The following is a 27,811-nucleotide window of genomic DNA, read 5'->3' on the forward strand; positions in this document are numbered from 1 at the left end:
GTAATAACATGTATATATATACCGAGTAATTACATGTATATACATACCGAGTAATAACATGTATATATATACCGAGTAATAACATGTTTATATATACCGAGTAATTACATGTATATATATACCGAGTAATTACATGTATATACATACCGAGTAATTACATGTATATATATATACCGAGTAATAACATGTATATATATATACCGAGTAATAACATGTATATATATATACCGAGTAATAACATGTATATATATACCGAGTAATTACATGTATATATATACCGAGTAATTACATGTATATATATACCGAGTAATAACATGTATATATATACCGAGTAATAACATGTATATATATACCGAGTAATTATATGTATATATGTATGTAGTATTCTTAATTATGGAGCAGAGATGTGGGGATTTCATAAAGCTCCAGATGTAGCAAAAAATACATAGTCTCTTTTGTAAAAAGTTACTTCTTTTAAAAAATAGTGCCTGTAACAATCTTGTGTATTTCAAACTCGGAAGAATGCCTCTGAGGGAATCTAGAAAATTAAAAATTATAAAATATTTCTTAAAATTAAAAGGGACACAAATGTTGAAACTGGTAGATATGTTAATGAATTTAGGAAAAATAGATTATGTAAAATGTGCTCTTTGAATGTTATCGAAGACGAATTTCATTTTATTTTACAGTGTCCTTTTTATCATGACCTTAGATCGAAGTATTTGAAAAAGTATTATTATATGAAATCCAGTGTTAAGTGTACAAAATATAAAGGAACTTTGTAATCTTGGAAAATATTTATATTAAGCTTCCATAAGAAGAATAAAACATTTGTAATTATTTAGTGTTTCATAATTACAGTTGCCTGTTCAAACACGTCCTACACAGTTTACTTGCTATTTATTGATTATGCTCACTCTCATATTGGTAAATTTTATAATATTGTATGTATGTTTAGTTATTACTATATGTAATCTGATGTGTTGTATGACGCAAAGAAATAAAGAACTTGGATCATATGATTATTGGGACAAAATTTAATCACAGATAATACTGCCATACCAAACTTTTTAAATGAAAACTTTCCCTTAGAAAAATTATATTTTTCATGAAAAAGTGTAATACACACACACACACAAAATAGGAATATGAAAAAAGAACGCAAAGAAAATATTTGCGATGATTAAAACGGAACAAACACAAGTGTAGAGGGAAAAAATTCTTTATTTACTCCAAAAAGACACAGTGCACACCAAGGAAAAAAAATACTGATGAGTGGACATCAATTTACCGAAGATTTTCAAGATTAGCTCTTCAAGGGAAAAAGTCGGTACATGTACACATTGTAAGCTTTCCTTATATAACTTCAGCTAAGCGAACGAATTTAATAAAGTCTTAAATTATGTACAAGAAAAAAATTGATTAAAAATCTATATAAAAAATGGAATAAAAAAGGCAGACCATCTGATGGTTAAACCAGAGACATAAATAGCATTATTATTGTTGTCTCTGGTTTCACTTTTACATAAGTAACCCTAGGAGTATTGTGGTTATGAACAGCTTATTTCGTCCTCCGTGTACTTACAGTTTTGTTCACACATTTTTGAATTTGCAGACATCTGTAGTTTCAATGTGCGGCAGGATCTTTAACATATCTCGTATTCCCTCCTCTACAGAGATGGAGGAGCCGAAGCCCAGCTTCCGGATCTTCTGGTAGGAGACCTCGTAATCTCTCTTGTCCTTGTCTTCGCCCGATTTGGACTCCGTAATTACGCACCCCTTCACGTGTTCCTGAATAAGCTGAGCTACACGAGATTTGGTCATATTCATGGCTTCGTCGCCTACATTAAAGGCCTCGCCTTTCATTTTTTCGTAATTGTTCAATGCAAATGCAAAAGCACGCGCAGCATCTTTCACGTGCAAAAATGTGCGTCTGAAAGATCCTTCATACAAGTCAAATTCTTTCAGGGTGAGGGCCTTGTACGTAAGATCGTTGATGAGAAGGTCAAGACGTAGTCGAGGTGAAAGCCCAAACACAGTGGCCAGACGCAGGGCAACTCCACTCGCAGCCAGAACCATTTTTTCGGCATCAGCTTTACTGCTTCCGTACAGAGTTAGGGGACTGATTTGTGTCTCCTCCGTGCAGATTCCGTCCACTGCTCCATAACAAGACCCTGTACTCGCGTAGATAAGTTTTTGATTCGGTGTTTTAAGTTCGGCGATATTTCTCGTCCCAATGACATTTGTGTCAATAGCTAAATCCGGGTCTTTGTCACAAGCAGGGTATCCCACGATGGCTGCTAGATGAATAATGGCATCTTTGTCATGCATGTGTTCGGCGAGCAACTGTTTGTCTCGGATGTCACCGCGGACGATGTGGAACCTTGGGTTGGCTGCGAATGAAATCATGGAGGTAGGTCCCCAGAAAAAGATATCGTAAATCGTGACCTCATAACCCTGCTCCAATAGGATAGGGACAAGCGTAGATCCTAGGTATCCCGCTCCTCCCGTTATCAGAACATGGCCACGTGATTGGGATGATTCTGCCATATCTGGATAAAAAAATATGCCATAAAGAAAGATCAATTTGACAGAACAAAAACAGGCATGTAAGAACGACGTTCGATATTTTCTCGCTTAACCCACTAGCTTTCTGTGTGACACTTAAATGTATTGTTGACTAATAATAATTGAAAATTTACTCATTTTCAGAGATTAAATACAAATTTGGGATTTTTTTAAATACTACATTTCCCGGTAAAAAAAAAAAAATCACTGTATGAAACATCAAAGGATGGTGGAATTACTCCAATCCGAAATTCTATCCGACCTCCTTCTCTCTTAATAAAAACTTTTCTGGAAGATAACTCAATAAAAAGGCTAAATATTATTATCAAATAAAAAAAAAAAATATTTGTAGCTGTGCAAAAATAGCATTATTCGGCGCAAAGCCGCGGTTTCGGATAATTCTACATTCATGATTCTTTTAGTTTTATTTAGATTTCCTCCATCTTCGCTAGGGTAAACAAATCGGACACTTGTCTAGCGAAGATGGATTTCCTCTGGCTATTGAATTGTTCTCTGGGATAAAAATTAGTAGAAAATAGAAAGGAAAAAGGTGGGATTAACATTTCAAGTACTCTCAGCTGAATGCATCAAGTTTTTGTTGACGTTTTTTTTTTTATTTCTAATTGCATGGACGACTTCTTCTCAAAACAAAGCTAGCTTAGTTTCAAAACAGATGATGTGACAATTAAAACTTATTGTAGGTCACTGCGGATAAAACACAAAATTCAGACCAGTTGGAACAAAGGGGTGGGGGGTGGGCGTATATGTGTGTGCTCCATTAATAAATTAATCAATACTTAACTATAGAACACAAAGCTAATTAACAATTGTCCCCCTCAATAGGTTACTCAGTATATACTATACATTGGAAAACAGCTAATTTACGGTTATACCTCTCGAATAATGTCTGATGACCTTTTTTTTTGTTCCCCCTCTCCAACTGAAATTGCTTGACGATGTATGCTATTTTACACCGGAAGTTATGTTGTCGTTTGCCTTCAGGGGATCACTCGGCACACCTCGGCCGATTCGTACCTCATCGAAGGTGACGGAATCAGCCGAGGTTTGTCGAATGTTAAGGGGATGAAGGACACATGGTCACGTCATAGTCTCCGTTTCTTTAAAAAAAATTTTCATTCTTGTAAACATTAACAAATTATGAAAAAGACTGATCCACTCCTCTGTTTCCCTACACTGCACGTCCAACAAGTCGGTGACGTCATACACGATCTGTTAGTACAGCAAGATCATACTCGGTGAATACAGGGGTGGTATTATTATGTAAAAACAGGTCATAACCAGTATATGATGAAATATTTTAAGAAACGGTGAACACAAAAATTATGTTTGCATGGCTGATGGCAAAAATCTTATGTAGGTTTATCTTATTTCGCATATTTAGCTTACGTGTGACGTCATAGTTGGTTTTTCCCGTACTCGAAAAATGCAAACATGACACCTTTTTGTCCTGCTTGTGCCCTCTTTTACGATGTCCTGTGCAATATTTAGGTCAGCTTCACCATTCGAAATTTTTACAGTTAATCAATAATTTGAAGGACTTGCATTTCAACGTAAATTCAAAAATATTGAATGATAGAATTTTTGGTAAAATACGTTTTTTGTTGTTTAAGTTGTCTTAAAAAGTACGTAATTTTCCCTATCCAGATGCAGTGTGATAGAAGAAACTTGCTTTTTTGAATTTTAAACCCTATTCTTTCTCTGAAATATTTTAAAAGATACATGTCCACTTACATATTTTTTTTTATAAATGCTTAAAAAATCCCATTATGGACAGAGTGATGAGCCCGGAAACATGGAGAATTAAAACTCCACTTAGATACAGCAGGACATAAGTATTTGTCAATTAATATCTCGAAAATATGGTCAGAAACCTAATGATGTAACAGCTTTAAGATATGTAGGACATGCTTGATTAGAAGTATACAAAATATCAAAAAAATTGAATGACAAGTATTTTTTCAGCTAAAGGTCCTTCTTCCCCTTAAAGTGCTGAAGCCATCGGAATTTTTCCCCCAAGAATGCCAATAACGCAAGGAAAACCTATATCTTGAAAAAGCTTCCCTTTAACTATTGGTGATGCCTTTCATATGGTAACGTTAGTGATATTCCTTAATCATTAGAGTGTTAATATGAAATCTCCGTGCTGAAGTCGCCTTTTGCCTCTATTGCATTTTTATAGCGAATACTCTAGATCTCTTTATGATATTTTTTTCAATATTATATTGAAAATATTTTTATGGTCTAAGAGTTAGTCGTGTTTGTCTTGAAAAACAAGTAAGGAAAAAGTTCACAGCAATGTTTAAGTAATGTTATGACACAGTAGAACATTGTTACAGCGTACACTTTAGCTTATAATGAGTTCAAACTTAGAGCGAAAGGAAAACAAATGAACTCAACGGATATTTTAATGATAACGAATAAAAATTGGTCGTCACTGGCACTTTGCTATAGGCGTCTTTTACTGTAATTTCATGTGTGGCTTTTTTTAAAATAAACACTATAGACAAGCCCTGTTACGAGTAGTCTCATAAATGTATCATTGTTCTTGAACCACGATATATATCTGAAAGAAATCATACTACTTCAAAAGGAAAATTCTACACGGTTGGATGAAATTAGGAGCTGTAATGCAGGTTCTAGGCAAGTTTCTGAGATTAATATTTTATAAGCATACACGTTTGTATATTATGTTTATGGACATAAATGAAATGGGCGAAAAACCAATTCATGTACTTGCCAGTCTGTGATCAAGGGGGCAGTCATTAATTCTAATATGAATGGATCTGTTGATTTCGCATGCTCTATAATAATGCTGCCGAAAAGGAGATTCAATCTATCAGAATTGGCGATATCTATTGCTATTTTTGAATTAGTGATATAAAAAATTTACATAGATAATCAGAGATTACAGAGCTCACCTCAATGAATGTTGTCTTTAAGTAAGGCAAAGTCTCACGCTTAACTAATAATCTAGCATAGTGTATGCAACATTCATCAATTTTGGTCTGATAGGGATTGCAGTTACATGCAAGGTAATGGACGTATCTAAAAAATTGAAAATAGTCACTCATCCAGAAAATGTAAGTCAGATCCAGCATCTGATGCAAGTCCAGTTGTGTGCATCCTTAGATGTATCATCCATGCAAGTTTGGTTCAGAAAGGCCTTATAGTCTCTTTGTAATAGACTTGCACCCAAAACATAAACCTGGTCCATTATCTGGAAAATGTATATCCAGCATCCGGAGCAAGCCTGGTAGTGTGCACCCTTAGATGTATGCAAGTTTGGTCAACATGGGGCTTATAGTTACTTTAGAATGAACCTGCTCCAAAAACTTTAACCTGTTCACTCATCCGGAAAATGTAGGTCAGATCCAGCATCTGAAGCAAGTCCAGTAGTGTGCATCCTTAGGTGTATCATCCATGCAAGTTTGGTCAACACAGGATTTATAGTTACTTGGAAATGAGACCTGCTCCAAAAACTTTAACCTGGTCACTCATCTGGAAAATGTAGGTCAGATCCAGCATCAGAAGCGAGTCCAGTAGTGTGCATCCTTAGATGTATCACCGATGCAAGTTTGGTCAACATAGGGCTTATAGTTACTTGGAAATGAGACCTGCTCCAAAAACTTTAACCGGTCATATCGCTACAATGAACCATACTAGAAGCATCTTCCATGCATCACTGATTATTATAGGAAATATAAGTACTTGAAAAGAAATCTGCTCCAAAAACTTTAACCTGGGACGCCGACATCGACGCCGAGGGTATTACACAAGCTCTTAGGAATGTGCGCTTTTAGGTATACCGGTACATCGTGATTTTTTTTTAATTACACAATGGGTAACGATACGTATCGTGATACGGAGACTTAAATATCGGTATTAAGTACGTAATTAACAATACCAAAAATATCTTTTTTTGTTCCAACTCTTGAATAACAATTGAAGGAATTGTAAAAAAAAAATTGCGATACCCATCCCTACAACCCCCCCCCCCCCCAACTTCGTTGAGGTGAGCTAAAAGTGGGCGAAATCACTGATCATTTCATTTTTTGTGTTACCGTTTAAATAAGTGATATTACTCATTCAATTAAGTGATATCGGGGATATTACATCCTCGCAAGCCAGGGGTCCTGAGTCAACACGTTGCCGTTGGACAACGGCAACGTGTTGACTCAGGACCCCTGGCTTGCGAGGATGGGGATATTACTGAAAGGCAATAAACACAAAGTCCCCAGGGACCGGCAATTTAAAATTTAGAAATGTTTCCTTGGGGAAAATGTTTATTTATACTACATATATTCCGCATAGACAGCTTACACATGTGACAAGGTAATATAAATAAATGATATTTCACTAGAGCAATGCAGTATACTGTAACACGTGCACACAATAGTTATGGAAAGCCAAAAGGTTCCAAAATGCAAAATGTTAGTTATTTAAATATGTAACGGGTATTGAAGACTTGCGATTGTGAAATATAATTTTGAAAATTTGCAACATTGCATTATTCTAAATACCGTGCTCCTTTATCATAGGTCTTATAATTTAATGTAATCTGTCATCCATTTGCTGGTCTTTTATGTCCACAAATTAAAAAAAAATCATTTTCATATTTGACCTTGATTGCATGCAACAAAATATCGCTACTGTAATTTTCATTTACAGTCGTAAGGTGGCTGGGTGGGGTTATATATAAGCATTTTTTTTGAAATGTGTGTGTGTGGAAGGAGGGAGGGGGGTGTAGGGGTAGAATTAGCCAAGGGTTAATATTTTTAAAAAAAATTCTTAGTTATCTATACTTTTATGTATAAGATTTGCTTTTGTTTTCGTAAATAGTCCTCTTTAATTGGGATTTAGAATTCATTTACAACCATGTGTTAAATTAATGAAAGTAAATATTTTATATTGGGTCTACATGTATCTCCAGAATACCCTTACCCCTTTCCATAACCGCCATGAATTCGTATCCCATTTTTAGTCGACCTTGCAAGAAGAGCTTTAAGGTCAGACGACACGTTACTCAATTATATGTTTTGTATACCTTGGTATTATATCAAAAATTATTCATAATTGTCATTCTCTTGTGATATCTTAATTGTTTTCAATATGTTTTAAAAAATAAGTACACCAGAAATTGTAACATTGGCAATTCAAAAGATTACCTATATGGATTATATAGGAAATATCACCCTCTGGTATCTTGCCCAAATGCCTGGTAAGGTACCTCAATTTTTAGTGAGGAAACTTGTTTAAGTAGCAATACTTCAATGACAAATTCTCGGGAAAAATTATATATTTTTGAGGAACGTGTCGTCTGACCTTAAGGCAAACATAGACTGACTTCCAATAATATTACCGATGCAGAACTTAGAACTTACTAATATTTTTTTTAATGTAAGCCTGTGGCGCTTTTTTGGATCTTACTTGGGTTAGCACAATTGCATCGGCGAGAAACATCTCGTTACCGAATAATGCAACGGTAATGTGCAATCTAAAATTGCAATCCTTCTTTTCATGAATTGACAAAAACCAAGTCTTCCAGTCACAACTAATACATTTAATTTACTTTAAATTTTCATTTTACACCCGTTAAGTAAAAATACAATAAACAAATGTGGTAGAACAGATTCATAAAAAAAAAATTAACAATCCAAAAAATCAAGCTTTGAATGATTACAGAATTAGAATTCAGAAACCTTGGCTTTCTCTCTCTCTCTCTCTCTCTAATTGCAGCCCGGAGGACCGGGCTGCTCTATACATATAAGTTTAAGTGTTGGTATATGGGGATTGAGGTGGGAGAAGTTATTCAGAATTAAAGGTTTTCTAAACATTTAAAAGATTGTTAATCAGAATGTTCTTTCCCTTTATAAATTACGAGATACACAATATATTTACTTCCATAAAGTGAATCTGTAAAAATATATATGTTTTTCTTATCATTTACTATCGAAAAAACGACAGGTCCCTTTTTTTAGAACATCGAATTTTACTTATCGCATAAAAACGTAAAAATGTACTTTACACAGTTCGTGTTTTATATTTTTTAAGTGAAAGATATTTTTTGAATATAGGTGATGCATGTGTCTGGTTTCAAATTATATTTTATGCAGCCAACATTTACTTGAGGAATTGATAAAGTTTAAAAGGGTATCGTTTTTGTTCGATTTTCATCCGACTATAAGTTTTCAAAATATTCTCGACTATCGTCTCCATCATTTAGACGCATGCCTTTTTCACACATATCGAAGCAGTTTGATGATAAAGACTCATTTCCATTGTTTACTTTATTTATTTCCCGGGCGACAATTGATGGTTACATCAATGTTTTCTTGTTATATATAGATCCAGGTTTCTATTCTTACAGTTAAATCATTCAACAGCACAAAAAGACTGTCAAACATAAACAGAATTTCAGTTTTATATTTAAAAAAAAACTTCCTTATTCGACCTACTTAGATCTATTTGTTCCTTGCAGAGATATATACCTAGTGTATTATCCTTGCGGATGATTGATACATGTACGACCTCTAGTAGAGATGTTGCATCTTTTTTCAAAGTTGGAGAAGAAAGATGAAAATAATTCAGAGGTAAAAAAGAAGTGCCATAAAACTTTGACCTACCCCCCCCCCCCCAAAAAAAAAAAAAAGACTTGAGTAAGAAACAAAGGGCTTTTAAATAAAAATTTTCATACCAGTTTATTCTCGGGGAAAAAAAGGGGGGGGGGGTCCCTGATACTCCGCACCTGCAATATCCCACTGCAAAAAATTCTTGTTTATTTTTCCTGCTTGTAAAATACACGCATAGCGGTTTGTAGGGACTTCTATTATTAATTAAACAGTGTTTACCTTTAAAAAGAGTGCTATTTCGCAATTTAAACACATAACTCAATATAAAGGAGTAAGCCTGAGAACTGAAGCTGTCTAGTACGATATGAATAGGACTGCAGATTTCTTTCTGATTCAATCATGCCTAAATAATATTATGTTCATAAACCTTTTTTATTTATCTTATTTTACTTATTTATTTATTTATTTATTTATTTTTAATTTTTGTTGTTGTTTTTTTATTTAGGTTATCTAAAAACTCATGAAAAGATAAATTCTACAAATAACTTTTTAGCTGTTATTTTACAACAAAAATAGGTGACAGTGGCAATACAACAATCGATCTTATAAATTGAACTTCGCCTTCCTTCTGAAAGACATGTCAACAACCCGCCATGATTGTGTGTTACCCGAGATACACGGGACTATTTTCATCCAAATTGTTTGTATCCGCTAATTGAACTGACTCTAACTGCCCCTAATAATTTATAACACCTGTAACGGACCTTCTGAAAACTTACCTGAGGAATTGAAGGACATATCCCCCTGTTTCAATGTGTTTTGCTACCCTGTGATAACCCGACGTCCCAACACGATAATCAACAATTTAAAAAGGCCGACGTCAATAGACACGGTTGGCCTAATCTATATGGCTGCACTTGGATTTTTTTTTAGAACAAACATTGGAGTTCTGTAAGCATGGTTAGACTTTGCTTTGTGATTAAGAAATAATTCGATTCAGTTCAATGCAACATTTAAATGTCACCATATAAATATTTACATGGAATTATTCCTGATATGCCTTCCGATTATTGATAAGTCTACACAAAATCAATACAGGACGAGGCCCATTATTGAGAAAAATGGAGATCTATAGTACACACCGAACAGTCCTGTCTATCTTAGAAATAAAAAAGCCAGCCATTGAACCTTTACAGGGTTATAAACATATACTTACTCGTCATATTTTATATACTTGTCAGAAAAATAGGCATTAGCAGAAGAGTACCTGTAGTTTTCCAGAAAATGAGGCCTGTAAGAGGGTTAGAAATTGATCGGTTGTTAAAGAGGACATGCTAATTAAACTAAAAAGACGCTTAAGTAGCTATTTATAAGCTTCTTTTCGATTAACAAACTTAAGGTACCTGAAATATTTGTTTGTTTTAACCCCCATCCACCCTTTTCAATTGAAAGAGCCATAGCTGCCTTGCCGACGACACGGCCGACTCGAGAATTTAAAAGGAAATCATCCGTTTCTATTTATAGACATTCCTATTCAATTCAAAGCCAACGTATATAATATCATTTGTGGACGTGGTATATTTTCTTAAGTGCAAGTATAACATATAAAAGACATTTACATGCTCATTACTCTAATTTCGAGACAAAAGGTTAAGAAAATCTTTAACAATAAAAGAAAGAGGTATTAATTTGTAAAATTTAATAAAATAGTTTAGACTGTTTTTCCCGAGATACTTTCAAAGTGTAACGTGTATATTTAAACTTTTCGAAATTGTGTTCAATATAAATTTAAAAAAAAAAAAAAACGTAGAAAAGAAACGAAAAAAAAAAAAAAATCAAAATAATGGTCTGGATCTCGGAATCATAAGATTTTCAGTCCAGCGATTATACCCCTCGACGAACAGAGTTTTGACGCTGTTTACGGAGACTAAAGAAAATAAAGACAAGCATGCCATATATGGTTGTATAGATAAATTATCGTAGAAAACATAGGTATAAACAGTTTGTCAGTGTATTTCCTCTGAAAGTGTAAATGAGTGCGATTCTGGGGGAGGGGGGTACTCCGTGTAATTCGGAGTTGGATACCTTGTGTTATTATTATACTATGGGTTAAAAAAATTATTACCGAAACAAGTTCCTGTGATGAGACCTTAAAAACCGAGGCCCCGTGTCACGGCAGGCGTTGGCACAATAAAGAACCCTCAATGCCCTGAGTGCCAAGCAAAGGTCTAAATTTGAAGCCCTTCACCGCTATATGGTGACGGCACTATATGAGAGAAAAATTCTTGAACGGGACGTAAGGCAATATACAATCAATCAATCAAGTGCGCCCAGATTCCTACTGAATCCAAATCAAACGCGTCCTCATTCTTTACGCAAGGACAATTTTTTTCACGTTCTCCTATTCTTATTACCGTCACGGTAGCTCAGTCGGTAGAGTGCTCGCTCCGTGATCGGAAGGTCGTGTGTTCGAGCCCCGGCCGCGACTGACCTAAGTCGACAAAAAGAGGTAGCAACTGTTCCTTCGCCAAGCGCTCGGCACTTTTAAGTGAAAGTTGTGGGTCCTTCGGATGAGACCTTAAAAAAACCCGAGACCCCGTGTCACGGCAGGCGTTGGCACGATAAAGAACCCTCACTGCTAAATGGCCCTAGGTGCCGAGAAAAGTTCTAAATTTGAAGCCCTTCACTGGTATATGGTGACGTCTCTATACGAGTGAAAAATTCTCGAACGGGACGTAAAACAACATACATGTGCAATCAATCTATCTTATTCTTATTAAATCGATATATTACAATATTGATGAGGCTTACTTGTTCTTCCTCTCCGGTCAAGACAGTTTCGATTCAGAATCTGATGTAAATCTCAGGCAGAAAGCTTGTGTATTTTCATTTCCTTTGCAGGAAATACACAATGTTTAATACGACAATTATTTCCGCCCGTCTATTAGTTTATAAAACGTTCATGACACTTAATTTTTTCTTTTCTTTCTTTTTTTTTTAAACAATATACTGGCCTTGCCTGTCTGATATTCGCGATTTTTCCTACGATAGAGACAGGCAATACCAGTCTACTCAAAGAATACCGTAATATTACCCGCATACCGTCATGCTGTTTTGAAAATTTACAAAATTATCTAAGTATCACAATACCTGTGCGTTTTCATACCGCTTTGAGAATTCATCAAGCATACAAAATAGGATAACTTATTAAATGTGTATCATATTTAAACACTAGAGATGCAAATAAGTAATTGTCAACTGAAATTTGTCATATCACTGCTTTTTGAAGCCAAGCTAAAATAATGAAAAAGTATCAATTTGAAATAATTTTCAACTTATATATTTAAGTTAAGTTTGAGAGATGATAATGTTAACATATGGATTTTACACATTTAATATAAGATTTATTTCTAGTTTATATGTAGAAACAAGAGGCCCATGAGCCACAACGCTCACCTGAATCAATGTGGCCCTGCTGTTCTTCATCATCAGATTTTACCCCTATATTCCTATGTAAAACTTTAATCACTTATTGTGGCCCCATCATCTCCCAAGGGGTCATTAATTGAACAACCTTGAGAATGCTAGCTTATAAATATGACTAATCATGATCTTGATGTTCTTGAAAAGAAGATTTTTAAAGATTTTTTCTTTGAAAAACTTTGATCGCCCATAGTGGCTCAAACTTACCCCAGAGGGTAACGGTTTGTAAAAATTTGAATCTTCAGTAGCTGAGGATGCACCCATACATGTATATATATGACTAATCACTTTATTCTTTGTTCTTGAGAAAAAAAAAAGATTTTAAAAGATTTTTTTCTATACATTCCTATGTTAAACTTTTATCGCGCACTGTGTCACCATCTACCTCTGTGGGGATGATTTGAACAAATCTGAATCTACACTACATATCTGCAGATAAATCCATAGTAATATGACTAATCAAGCCCGTAGAACATGGGGGGTTGGGGGGGGGGCTTCCCAACATTTTTCTGTGTATGGTCTTTTGCTATAGTTTTAATATGTAAATTTTGATTTAGATGCTGGTCCCCCACTTTCGCTCTAAGGTCGAACACAGGCAAATTCCATTATTTGAAAAAAAAAAGTACCAAAAAGTTAGAGGAAGACCCCCCACCCCCACCCCCCACCCCCCTCCACAAACACAAAATAGGATTTTCGACTTTGGACAGCTAGGCTTTTTTGGGAGCCTTTGGCTCAGGTGAGTCAATAAAAGATGTACCGGAATTACTATCTCATCCCCATTTTATTTTCGATTAAGGATTAAAGAATCTTTAGGTGGTTTACATCTTTACCTGTTTATATTTACATTCTAATAAGCACCAGTTTTTAGTTTGAGTTCGGGGAGGTGGGGGTGGGGGGCTTACATTTCAAACGACTTTCAGAAATACAGATATGGAAGATAAAAAACAGTTGTTTTCTTACATATAAACCAGGAAAGGGACAGGAGTTGATTTGCATACAAATTGAGAACACATACATTATCTTTACAAATACAAAACACTATTTGTATGTCTGTAAAACCTTCAGCACGAAACACATTTTAACAAGAGGTCCATGAAGAAATTTGATTCTGCAATTCTTGAGGATATCTGCATATTATGACCTATCATGGCCTTGCCTTTCTTGAAAGGGTGGTTTTTAAAGATTTTTCCAATATACTTACATGTACATGTACAAGTTTGATTCCCTAATGCGGCCCCATCCTGCCCCTGTTAACATGATTTAAATAAACTTCAATATGCACAATCTGAGGATGCTTATTTATTAATATCTTTTATAATGGCCCTGCTCTTCTTGTGAATTTTTAAAAATATATTCCCATGCAAAACACTGATCTCTTAATGTAACACCCCCTCTCTTCCCACACACATACCCGTGGGCCATGATTTGAACAAAATTGAATCTGCACTAATCAACTCGTCAATAGGCATAAGCCATATCAGTTTTCCTATCTCAGACATCATCACTGGGATAATACCTTTGCATCCGTTACACCTGACTGCTTTCTTGTCACAAGTACCTGCGTGGAATGAATGACACTTGTTTGTGTTGATTAACTTGACCTTTGTTTACATTTTATTGCAGTTTACATGTATTTGTGTTTGTTTGTACTGACCTAAGCAACAAGTTTCTTTGGTAGATTTCTCTTCTGCCGTGGAAAAAGCACACAATTACTTTTTATCGCTACCAAGAGTTTTACAATAGCTATGTATAATACGTCCGTCAACACCGGTGAAAACTGAATACGCTGAACCGAGACCAAGTGAACGGCTTATATAGAGGCCGTACAGAATAATACGGCGGGAGAAAAACTGAGGTCTCTGCCTTTCATGAATCGTGTTCAGCTTTAATATCGCTAATCATGACTCTGCTGTTTTTGAGAGAAAACTTTTAAGCATTTTTTTTCTTATATTGCTACATGTATGTAAAACGTTGATCCCCTAATGTGGCCCTATCCGACCAACGGGGGCCACGATCTGAACAAACTTGAATGTGAACTACCTGAGGATGCTTCCTTAATATCAGTTATCCTGACTCTGCTATATTTAAGAAGTAGGTTTTAGAAGATTTTGTTCCTATATATTTACATTGAAACTTTCATCCACTTGTACATGCATGTGGCCCCACATTATCGCCGGGTGCCATGATTTGATCTGCACTACCTGAGGATGCTTATAAAATATCACTTAACATGACAGTGCTGTTTAAGAGAAGAAGATTTTTAAACATTTTTCAAATCTATTCCGACGTCAAACTTTAGTTTGATCTCAAATTTATGCCCCACCCTACTTTCGGGGACTATGATTTGAATCAACCTAAATTTACTCCTAAGTTTATCTAAGTCTAGCCCAAAAGTTCGTTAGAAGAAATTTTAAGACATCCACCCTATTTCTGCTTTTTAAAAAATTATCTCCCCTTTTAAGAAGTTGTGGCCCTTTATTTGAACAAACTTGAATCCTGTTCACCAAAGAATGCTTTGGATGAAACTGGTCTTATGGATATAAACAAGAGGTCGAAACGTGAAAAGTTATCGATGACAAAAACGATGACGTCGACAACAACGACAGTCAATGGACAGATTTCGATCAGGAAAGTGCAATTTCAAGAGCCTTTGGCCCAGGTGAGCTAAAAGTGAAATAGTATACTGAGTATATGATTAAATCAGCTCACACCTGTTTCAATCTGAGCCGCAGGGCTTCTATCCAAAATCGGGTCCTCTCCTTCCCTTTGACAATACTTCTTTTCAGTTGTCTCTGCATTCAACAAGGAGGAGACCCACCTCTTCATATCTTCTGGAAAGAAATAATCAAATTTCGGCTTAAAAATCGAAGTACTGAAAGCACTTCAACTCGTGAAAGTTCACATTATTTCAAACAAGTAAGAGAACAGGCAATTGTAACCTTTTCAGCAAAAAACTAAGCACTATGCTAAAGGTTCAAAATGCCCAGCAAACAGAATTTCGTCTTCGCAAGCCAAGGTTTTTTTGAACAGCTTCGCTCCCTACAAACCCTTAACAGATTACGCCATTCATTCCTTCCAAGCTAGATCTTGGAATCTTGGTATGGGTATAGCAACTTCAAATACTGCTTGCTCGGAGTGCTCAAAGTCTTTACAGTTTTTTTCCCTGTTTTAGTGGTCACTCAAAGTTATGGTCAGAAAGTAACTAGAGAATATATAATAGGAAAAACTCAGGTATGAATTTTAAATGATCAGGTATTGATGTTTTAAAGTTTGCAAGTCAATATATTGCTCCAAGTTCTTGGCCTTAGATTTTTTTTTCTATTTTCAGTATTTTGCAACCTGACATAATGATAAAAAAACTCTCTCGGGTACTGTCATAATACGTTTTAAATACACGTATATTCCTAGTGTACTTCCGTTACTTTTACTTAAGGATTTTCCAAGCACTCCCTAACAAGTAAGTACTATAGTTAACTTAAACTTACTATAGTATCAAAGTTTTCACCAAAGTAAATCAGTATATTTTTACTATGGATTTCAGATAATTATATATTAAGTTCGAAAATTCATACATGCACATTTGTGATTATTAAATGGAAATATTATTCGTATATCTCCATATTTAACTTCATTGTTATTGAATTTAAAGATTTAAAATCACAAAAAACGTTCTCAGGTAAAGTTTTAAATCAAAGTATCGAAGTACTTACTATAGTTAACTAAAGTAAACTATAGTTAACTATAGTTAATTTTTGTTAGAGCTAGCTGACTGAATCGTGTTTTTGGGAAGACTTGTGAGTTGCAAATCTATAGTTTCATAGCATAACCGAAGATAGAAATATATGTAGTAGCAATGTTAACTGGTATTTCATATGTAATAATGACACATTTTTAATCCAGAAAGACCATCGGGATAAAATGTGGGTTTTAAAATGTAAAACCCCGCTGACAACATATACGTACTTACCTGCATCAATTATTGCAATGTAGCTCAGTCGGTAGAGTGTTCGCTCCCTGATTGGGAGGTTGTGGGTACGAATCACGGTCGCGACTGAACTAAGTCGATAAAAAATAGGTAGCAACTGTTCCTTCGCCAAGCGCTCGGCACTTTAAAGTGAGTTCAAGTCCTTCGAATGAGACCTTAAAAGCCGAGGCCCCGTGTCACGACAGGCGTTGGCACGATAAAGATCCCCCACTGCCTATTGGCCCTGAGTGCCGAGTAAAGGTCTAAATTTAAAGCCCTTCACTGGTATATGGTGACATCTATCTCTTTATGAGTGAAAAATTCTCGAATGGGATATAAAACAACAGTCAATCAATCGATCAATCTTCCCCAAACTGGAACTCTTCATTACTCCAGTTATAAATTTATGTGAGGGACAATACCCTTAAATTAACCATCTACATTACAACCTTAGAAGAGGAGGTGCATGAGGATGCAGGCAATTATGGATATCTTATAAACAGGGATTTTACATTTAAAACCTCAAAGTCTATTTCGATATCCATTCCAACTTGCATCGACCATTTGCAAGAAAAAAAGGAGGGAAAGGCCATCGATAAAATAAATTTATCATTACCCAGTAGTTAACTCCTCTTCTTTCTCTCCACCCAGTGAGTTGTCTCCAAATCAGATGCTCTGGCAAAGCTGTCTTTTGAACACACATCCTTCAGGTAAAAGAAGGTGGATTCTGTAGCCCAGTGGGGTGCCTGAATAATCTTCATTGGACAAGGCCAATGAAGTAGTAAGACTCCGAGTATCATGTGCTCTTGCATCACCCAGCTTCAAAATTGAAGAGCTTTCATAAACATGTTTTATATCAATAAGTGACAAAATCCATCTTGAAAGAGATGCGTTGTGTTCACCTGATTGGTGTGTTGTAAACATATTTTCCGTAGCCCAATGAAATTCCTTTGATCTCTTTGTATACTTTTCCAAACATCTGCATGGACACAAGTCTTTGTCATCTGTCGCAAAACGGTCAAATTCTGGAATGAACATAGGCTTCCTAGCCTTACTGCAAGTGATCAGGAAGACGAGCAGTTCACTTACTCTTGTCGCCTTTGCCACTGCAATAAGGAACACTATTCCAGCTGAAAAACCTCTAATTGCATATTGCCAAGGGCTCAAATAGAGGGAGGTTAATCCCATAGAGGTAATAAATGTCCAACACAGAGACTGCAGTTTAAAAATATGTTTTGAACAAGCTTCACAAGTCTGCATTTCAACTGACGGACCTGCCTCTTCATTTTCACGCATGATACATGTAGCTACGGCTACTCTGTAACCGGCGACGGTATTTACTATTGACCTTACGGCCTCTTTTCTCAAGAAAATACAAACTCTTCTACAGAGGCTGGATGAGGAGGAAATCGCTTCTGTAAATTGTAAATCTTGTCTGATACATCTGTCTTGAGGCACGACTTGCCTGCTTGATGTACTCTTGAATTTTTGGAGAAAACCTTCTTTTAAAGGAGGCAGGCTTGACATTTTTCATGCTACAAAATCTAGACACTCAGAGTTGACATGTCTTATCTGACCTCTCTTTTTTTGTTAACACGTCAAGGGATATTTTTTTGGAATATCTATCAGAAGTTCTAGTAGAATTGGATACCATGACTGTCTTGGAGAGGATCAAATATCAACACCAACACACATGGTTCTTTCCAAAACTTCTGCAGTACTTGAGGGATTAAAACTGGTGACGGAAATGCATAATCAAACATCCTTTTCTATGGCACACTGAGTGCATTTACTGCCCAAGCTAACTAATCTGGAAAGGGAGAGCAATATACTAGCAACTGTCTGTTCTCGTTCAAACATGTCAATATTTGAAGTAAAGAACCTCTGAAGAATAAGATTCACTATCTCTTGCTTCAGAATCCATTCCGTTATCCGAACCCCCATTCGACCTCGAGGCAGGTCCTCTGCTAAAACATTCTTCTTCCTAGAATGTGAGCAGCCCAAATCAATATTTCCCTCAATTTGCTTCACTAAAGGATCTCCAAGCTAGAGAACACAGTGGGAAGGACTTTTTGTGGTGAAGTATAACACCACACTCGAGTTGTCACATCTCAACAGAACTCTGCTTTTCATCAATTTGTCTTCGAACTCAGAGCTAACTGAGCTGCCCTCATTTCTAACCAATTTATGTGACATTTCTTCTCCTGGGGACTCCAGATGCCTGAAATCTGATAATCATTTAGATGAGTTACCCATCCTCATTTGGTCAAACCATCTGGCTGCTTCTCTTGTATGGTGACTCCCTGAATATTTTTTTCCGGTTGTTACCACCATTCAAGGTGTTGGAGTAATACTTTCTTCATTAGAATAGTTTGAAGTATACTGTCTCTGTGTGGGCGCCGAAAAGACAACAGGTAAAACTGGATTGGCCGCATTGTAAATGACCATTGGAATCAAATCAGTAATCAAAATACCATTAGGTCCAAAAGCCATAAAATGTTCTGAGCTAAAACACTCTCCGGGTCTGATGTTATGGTAATCTACTACTAATTATGGTACCTATCCTCTGAAGGAAAGACAAGACCTCTCTTTGTTTCAAACTCTGAGCCCCAAAAGTGTATAACGAGTGATGGGTTCATGTTGTACTTCTGCGTGTTGACAATTAGACCTAATTCTGAAACAAGTGAAGGATTTCGTCCAAATAACTCAACAACAACGCCCTGTTTGGCTCTTGATCAAGCTGATCGTCTAGATACATGAAAATATGAATTTGTCTCTTCCTAATGAAACTTCTAATAATTGTCATTAAATTGGTAAACAATTTTGATGTTTTGCCAACCCAAATGGCATTGTCTTGAATAGGTAATTCTGGACTTACTAACAAAAAGATATCTGCGGTGTGCTGGAAACTTAGCCACGTGAAGGTAAGCGTCCTTTAGATCTAAAGATAAAACCCAGTCTTTGGGATCTATGGCCCGCATTATATAAACTTATTTTGCATCTCTTATTTCCTCTGCACTTGTGTGCATTACATTAAAATACTTCCAAAGAAACAGATCAGAACCAAATGTTGACAAATTTTGGAACTTTTAACTCAGTAATCTTATTCTTAAAGGGCAGGTCCTGCAAATACAAGATTCGTCTGGCTCTAACAAATGTTACAATAACTCTAGAGGTCCTATAAAACAATTGCAAAGTGCTTGTAGTGCCTCAGTCCTGTCTTCGACTGAATGCACTGAATCTAAGTAAGATGCAATCATTGACCCTGAGAGATCGCATATACTTTACGAAGGATGATGGGATGACTGACTTCGTTTCTCTTTCAAATCTATTTATACCTCCATTATATTAACCTGTCGACTTGTATTAACAGACAGACCTGAGGATCGAGTACCCGAGGGGACAACACTCGGTGGTTTACTTTGTTGAGTAATGAGCCTGATTCTATCGAGAACGGTCATATCCCTGGAACACTGTGCATATTTTTTTCTTGTTTCCATGTGACGATCGTAGGTAAACTCTCCATTAAGACCAAGAAAAAAAGCCGTCAAAAACGGCGGTGCCCGAACATAAACTGAAGTAATAAAGAGTTCAGACTGGGGAGAAAACTCTTACGTTTTTAATGTTCTAGCATGACCGTAGGAGCCTGGGCACATTGCAAATAGTTGATGTAGGTAAGTACATGTATGGATATTGAAATAAACTGAAAACAAATGAAGACACCATACACGCATTTCGGGATCACTCGATGAAAAGTTGAGGACGAAAGTTCCAGATAATTAATTAGTATAACCATACTCCTGGGCCTTGTACGACTTTATAATAGCTAATCATAATTATAGAAACAAAATTGACATTATTATAATGGAAATGTCAATAAGACGTTGGTAATCGGATTACATAAGATACATGTATGCTATCATATCAAGAAAATTGCATACGGATTTTGCAGCATGTATTAAGGACCTTCTACACACTGATGAAAAATGTTTATTGGACTTCATGTAAATTATGGCATGTAAAGGTGTAAATATTAAATTCATACATTTCATTTTTAACATAGGGTACCTCCCATTTTCACAAAGAAATATGCTCAAAGAAACTCCCGATCACTTAAATGAGGAAAATACATGCATATAGAGTATTCAATTCCTCAATCTTGGTCAAATATATAATTTCAAAAAAACTGAAATCAAATACAAATTGTGTAATACCATGTATTGTACAGGTACATCTAAGTGCAGATCACTCTGACTGTGTGACAGTACCTTGGAATTACATGTAAAACCCCTCAGAGCCTCCTTAAAGATAATCCAGACAAGTTCAATTACACACATGAACTTTCTTTGGGATAATTTTGCTTGTAGATCTAACGCGACTCTGAAAATGTTTGTCTTTCATTAAGCAATATAACATTTACTTATCACCTGCATATGGAGTTTATGTCTCCCAGTTGATTCGATACGCAATAATATGCTCTACCTTCAAACAATTTCTTAAATGATGCAAGCTATTGACAAATAGGTTGATGAAACACAACATCAACAGTCTCAAAAAGTCAACATTTCACAAATTCTATGGTCGATACAATGACCTTGTCGGCAAATATAAACTATCATTAACAAATTGATAATTTGTTATAACAAATTAGTATAATTTGTTAAAGAAATTAATAAAAGATACCGCTGCGGCCCTAATACGCTTCCGTAAGATCGAGTAATAATTAGTCAGCCCCCGGGCTGACTAGTTACGGTGGGATGAAACTGCAAGTGCGCTTGCGTAATTTGGAATTCTGGGAAAAAGAGGTACACGACTTGTTCTGAAGAAACTCGTGCTATTTGCTCCAACCAAAGGGCGTGATTCTTCACAAACACCCTCTGAACAAAGACGCGACCTCGATCTATTTATAGACTGCATTGTTCTTCGACGAAAAATTAAAGAAGAGATTGTTCTAAGTGGGAGATATGATACTATGAAAATATTTCAGTGCTTATAGAAGATGAGAAGTTTATATGCAGAGCACATTTAACACTTGATATATATATATATATATATATATATATATATATATATACCCTCAATCGCCGTTGCAAGTTCTCGGATTTGTGTGTATTCCTCTGAATGCCTGATGCAAGACTCCCTCAATCAATACCTTGCATAAGACATGTACGGCTCAGAATTCACACACTGTCAATAATCCACTTGCACAAAGGTCCCAAAACAGTGGGAAAAAAAAGAATCTCTTTTTCACTTTAATGATGAAAGTTATGAAAACATCAGAAGATCACTTAAGATGTGTAAAGTTTTATAATTTACACGATGATAGACATGTACGTGCCGCTTGTGCACGTGAACCGCGCCCACAGGTGAGAAACTGACCACAGTAGAACTGCGATAGTTGAGAGAAACTGCGCGGATTTATAGACAGCCCCCCCCTCCTCCAATTAGAGAGAATGAGCGAGATGGAATCCAGCATCATTTTAGGGTGTACGTACAGTATGTATGAAATATTTTGAATTTCCAGTTTATTGCTTTATTTTGGAAGCAATTCTTTTCTTTCCTAATAACACTGAAATGAATGTTTAAATTTAGAAATTGAATTATATATACATACAGTATGCACCCCTCCCCCTTCCCCTATCATGCATTGCCTCGAACCTGCACGATTAAAAACTTTTATCTAATAATAATTAACACAACCTAACCCAAGGTCTACCTTCCTTTTAAGCATCATAATCTATATACATTTATAGAATTTAACAGTAAAATTGAAAATGTATACATTCTTCAACGTTCAATGATTGGGATCATAGTGGCTTTCTTCATTTCTGCTCAAGACGAACTTTATCTGATGTCCGCGCCCAAGAGAAATTAATTGGAGGTAATCATAAAGAACACGATGTAACCTAACTAAAATTTATTCTATGCTTTATTATTTATTATGTACAGCATTATGTTACAAATAAGAAAACGACTGGGCAAATTTTAACTTAGACGACAATGACTTTTAATGAACACAACATGATGGATAAAACAAATCATATACCATCACAAAACAAGATAGAAACTTTCTGTATTCCAGTGGCTGACTCTCAGCTTTTTTTTAAAAAGCTAACCTTGTTATTCATAAATTTAATGTTTAGCTAAAGTCATGTCTATCTCGGTGTTGACATAATCTATAACATTTACGTATACATGATGAATACAAACACATTCCATAGCAATACGCGATCCTTGAGATTTCGTATCTTCCATTGATTGCACAGACGAAATTGTTCGATACAAATCTATAAACTGATACAGAGATCTATACAAACATGTGGGTGTGTCACAGTAGAAATAGTCTACAATTATACACAGCTGATATATATTTAGAGTTTGTACTTAGATACCCTGAAAAACATCTTGATCCGCGCCTTCATCTAGTTTGCCTGCATAATAAAGGTGTTAATCGAAATAGATTGGGAAATCGTTCAGCCGATTGAGCAAATACTGGAATATTGCGACATGTTTAACTCAACCACTATAGTGCGTTGTATTTTTTGAAGGAAAAAATCAATTGGTGTATCTATTCCTAACAGAACAGTGACAGCAATTAATGCGCCGATAATAATCGTTGGGTATAGTTAATTCAAACTAAGCATGTAACTATGAACTTACCGGAGAAAGTAACCAGATAAACTGAGGAAAAGTCAGACATACCTCATAAGGGTCGATCTCTGCTGACCGGATAAGTGAATCCGTGTTCTTTTGGTTTAAGTCCTGCTCAGGTTCAGCCTACTCAATATTCAGATATTGGGACTTCCTGATGAATTTTCTTCTCAGTTACTAAGTCAGTGTAGTTCACAAACACATGAATTAAACATTATTTGGTTGATTTTTCTTAGCCTGCACAAGCGTGAAAAATGCGGTCGTTACTATTAATATCTTGGTCAGAGGTTTATCTTAATTCCTCTTCTTGCACACGACGTTTCGAAACAACACGTGTGAAAACAGGAAATATTGACAGAAAGAGAGAGAAGTACTGAACATCTGTGAGAGCCTCAATGACAACATACACATGTACTGAATTTTGTTAATGAGAAAAGGCTTCAAATAATGAGATCTTTCATTTAGGTTATTGATCTTACTTATAATATTACTTACATGTACAGTCCAGACCCGTGGACAGGGGGAGGGCCTTGCCCCCAATTATTTTGCCAACATTTTATTCAGAAGAAAACGAAGCTGCTTTATGGCTGTGCCCCTCATTAATCAGGTCTAATGACCTTATCTTTCCTTTTTTCTTTTCTTTTCCTTCTCAAGGAATTTTTGTTTGCCCCCTCCTTCCCAAACTGAAATTGTCTCCGACGGGTGAGCAGCTATGATTCATTTTATGTTACAAAAGTAAAATGAAGCTTTACACAAAAATAAGTCTCTCTTTGCTACCTTTTTTTTTTTTTTTAAAAAAAAAAAGAACTATGAAAATGTTTATTGAATTCCGTTGATTTGTATATATTTCTCTCATTTCTGTACATATACAGGTATCAGTTCTATGAGAAATTGAGAAGACTATTTCAATATTCTTGATGTTTCAATCTTACCTTTAATTGCGTTCATTCTAAGGCGGTTGTCCACACCCTTAATTTATTTTTATACTCCCTAAGATTCGGGAGCATTTAGTTTTTGCCCTATCCGTCTGTCTGTCTGTCTTTTTGTCCACAAAAAACTTTAACCTTGGCCATAACTTTTGATTGGTTGGACCAATGGTTTTCATATATCACACGTGTAGTCTTTGTGACAAGACCTTTCGTTGGGTACCATCTTATTTGACCTCTAGACCTTGGAGTTTGACCAACTTTTTAAAAATTTTACCACACTTTAACCTTGCATGGCCATAACTTTTGAATGGTTAATGTTAGGGCTTTCACACTTTACAGGTATATTCCTTGTGATAAGATCTTTCCTTGGGTACAAACATTTTGACCTCTTGACCTTTGAGTTTGATCCACTTTACAAAAACTTTAACCTTGGTCATAACTTTTGAACAGTTGGTATTAGGGCTATCATATTTCACAGGTGTATTCCTTGTGACAAAACCTTCCCTTGGGTACCCACGATTTTCACCCTTTGACCTTGATCTTAGAGTTTGACATACTTTTGAAAAACTTTAACCTTGGCCATAACTTTTGAATTGTTGGTACTACGGCTTTCATATTTCACATGTATATTCCTTGAGACAAGGTTTTTGCTTGGGTTTCAAGAATTTTGACACTGACCTTGGAGTTTGACCTTTTTTTTTTGAAAAACTTTAACCTTGGCGATACTTTTGAATGGTTCATACTAGGGCTTTCATATTTTTCACGTATGTTTTCCTTGTGACAAGGTCTGCCCTTGAGTACCAATGAAATATATGGAGATAACGAACAGTATTCAAGCTCAAAAGTCCATTATACAATACAAAATAGGAGCAGAGCAAACACGGACCTCCAAACATCAGAGGTGGGATCAGGTGCCATGGAGGAGTGAGCATCCCCTGCCGACCGGTCACGCCCGCCGTGTGCTCCTTGTCATGATCGGGAAATAACGGAAAAATCCGTCGACAATGCAGTGTGTAAATAATGGTCTAACAATTAGTATGAAAAACGTCAGTCAATTTTGACTTGTTTACCTTGACTTTGGGAGTTTGACTTGCATATGAGAAACATTAACTTCGCCATGAGCTGCCATATAGGGGCATCAGTGTTTCACAAACACATCTTGTTTTTTTTTCTGTATAGCTCTCATATTATTATATCCAGTGTTTGCAAATCAAGTGAACGTTGTCCTACAGGAAGATATAATTAAAAATATAAAAATCATTTATTTGGTGTGGGGTGACAGTGAGCTGTACGAAGTTCAGAATTTGAAAGTCGGTCTAGAAAGGAAAGAAATGAAAACATAAGTACATGTTTGTGTCTATTGCCCACCGTAAGTATATGTACATAGGTACATGTTTGTGTCTATTGCCCACCATTAGTACATGTACATAGGTACATGTTTGTGTCTATAGGTACATGTCTGTGTCTATAGGTACATGATTGTGTCTATAGGTACATATTTGTGTCTATAGGTACATGTTTGTGTCTATTGCCCACCATTAATACATGTACATAGGTGCATGTTTGTGTCTATAGGTACATATTTGTGTCTATAGGTACATGTCTGTGTCTATAGGTACATGTTTGTGTCTATAGGTACATGTTTGCGTATATAGGTACATGTCTGTGTCTATAGGTACATGTTTGTGTCTATAGGTACATGTTTGTGTCTATAGGTACATATTTGTGTCTATAGGTACATGTTTGTGTCTATAGGTACATATTTGTGTCTATAGGTACATGTTTGTGTCTATTGCCCACCATTAATACATGTACATAGGTGCATGTTTGTGTCTATAGGTACATATTTGTGTCTATAGGTACATGTTTGTGTCTATAGGTACATGTTTGTGTCTATAGGTACATATTTGTGTCTATAGGTACATGTTTGTGTCTATAGGTACATATTTGTGTCTATAGGTACATGTTTGTGTCTATTACCTACCATAGGTTTCTTTTGAATACTCTGAGATATCCAGTGGGTTTTTATTCCTCCAGAAATACGAGTTAATTTAAGTGTCGACAATTTCGCTTTTCAATATATTTACTTTAAATAATTTTCTAAACGTAAATATGAATGATTGAATATAATTTTATATTTCAAATTTTTATACAAATGTATATATATTAACTGGAGATCCGTAGCTCGCTCGTTGAAAAAAATTGGGATGGACGACCGGCTACAGATCTGTATATATATGTTATGTTTAAAATACAAGGGTACTAAAATCTGTACATAGTCAGCTGAAAATGCGAATGTCATACACTCATTTTGGAGGTACAAAGGTTTTTTCTCCGGGGTTGGGTTGAGGGTTCCACATCAACTCTAACAGATGTATGATTCGGAATTTTTTGGACAAGCAAAATTAAAAAAAAAAACAAAACATAGTCAATTCCCCCAGACCTGGTATTGGGGGTGGGTTGGGGGGGGGGGGGGGTGGGTAGAAGAAGACACTTTCCTAAATCATTTTTTTTTTCAGATACATAATATCCTTATTTTAAGAGGGATTCGTTTTTCCTAGGGGGTCCACCCCCCCCCCCCACCTCCAATCAAATCATGATCCATATCTACATTTAAAGAGTACATATTTCAAAAACAATAATATATACAGGTCACTATCTTTTTGATCTCAATACACTGCATTCTGCACCGTCAGAAAAGCAGTGGTAAATTCAAATTATGGGGGTGTACTTACCCACCCACCCTGAATTTTTTTTGCCCAAAAAATGTCCTGCTTCAGTGTGTTCGAAGTATTACATTAAGATAAAAGAAGTTTAACCCACAGAATAGACGCCACCGTTATTCCGCTGTTTTTTTTTTAATAATGAAATTTAATTTGCCTCTTTAACAATTAATACGCTGGTCTCGAGCATAGATAGCTGCTTAGTCTAGGCTTAATATTTTTCTCTTGAAAATCGATAGAGAGAAAGCTATTTTGGTCTACCTATCAGAAACCCTACTTTACTGAACATTTCGTCTTCAATAATTAAACACGCAATATTGTTTGCACTGTGCATTTTATTTACCGTCACTGTGTGGGGCCATTCATATTAATTTTTACTAACTTGTTGCACAGAATGAAAGATCCTAATTAATTCTGGCTATATTTGTCAGGGAGTGTTCCTTTATATTTTACTTCAACTTACTTTTCATATACAATAGTTGCATTATAAGAATGTATTAAATCCCTAAGATTTAAATGATCACTTAACGATGTGTCTGCGTGTGTGTGAGGGTCTCTCTCTCTCTTTGTGTGTGTAAATAATTATTTATGGCATGCTGTAAATTCTGAATATACCGGGTGGCAGTAAATTCAGAATTTACAACACATCTCTATTATAACAGAGATTGAAGTTACAAGCATGAGGAATTATTAATTAAAACATTCATATGTTTGCACATTTACTTTCTTGAGACGATGTTTAAAAACAAGAGTCCCAGGGGCCACATCGCTCAACTGAGCACTTTGGCTAGGAAAAAGCAGAAATCAGTTCAGTATTGAAAAGTTTAAATATAAAAGTGGTTCGGGGGGTTATGATTTGAACAAACTTGAATCTACACTTCCTAAGGATGCTTTTGAATTAAT

General features: G+C 35.8%; 1 protein-coding gene across 3 annotated transcripts; it reads right to left on the reverse strand.

Moving 5' to 3' along the window:
* Window positions 1-1,206: 1,206 nt before the first annotated feature.
* Window positions 1,207-23,497, reverse strand: LOC133175220 (GDP-D-glycero-alpha-D-manno-heptose dehydrogenase-like). 3 transcript variants are annotated; one of them, XM_061310328.1, is made up of 3 exons: window positions 23,308-23,497; window positions 15,353-15,469; window positions 1,207-2,552 (listed from the first exon to the last, which is right to left on the reverse strand). In XM_061310328.1, the coding sequence occupies exons 2-3, from the start codon at window positions 15,465-15,467 to the stop codon at window positions 1,594-1,596; spliced, it is 1,074 nt and encodes a 357-aa protein (XP_061166312.1). In that variant the 5' UTR covers window positions 15,468-15,469; window positions 23,308-23,497; the 3' UTR covers window positions 1,207-1,593. The 3 variants fall into 3 exon arrangements, with proteins under 3 accessions (XP_061166312.1, XP_061166311.1, XP_061166313.1); XM_061310327.1 differs by having other exon boundaries at window positions 15,353-15,472; XM_061310329.1 differs by lacking the exons at window positions 15,353-15,469; window positions 23,308-23,497 and adding an exon at window positions 9,938-10,039.
* Window positions 23,498-27,811: the final 4,314 nt, after the last annotated feature.

Source organism: Saccostrea echinata, unplaced genomic scaffold, assembly GCF_033153115.1.
Source record: "Saccostrea echinata isolate AGI-Se365-2 ecotype Australia unplaced genomic scaffold, CSIRO_AGI_Sech_v1 ptg000062l, whole genome shotgun sequence".
In the NCBI taxonomy this organism is placed as follows: domain Eukaryota; kingdom Metazoa; phylum Mollusca; class Bivalvia; order Ostreida; family Ostreidae; genus Saccostrea; species Saccostrea echinata.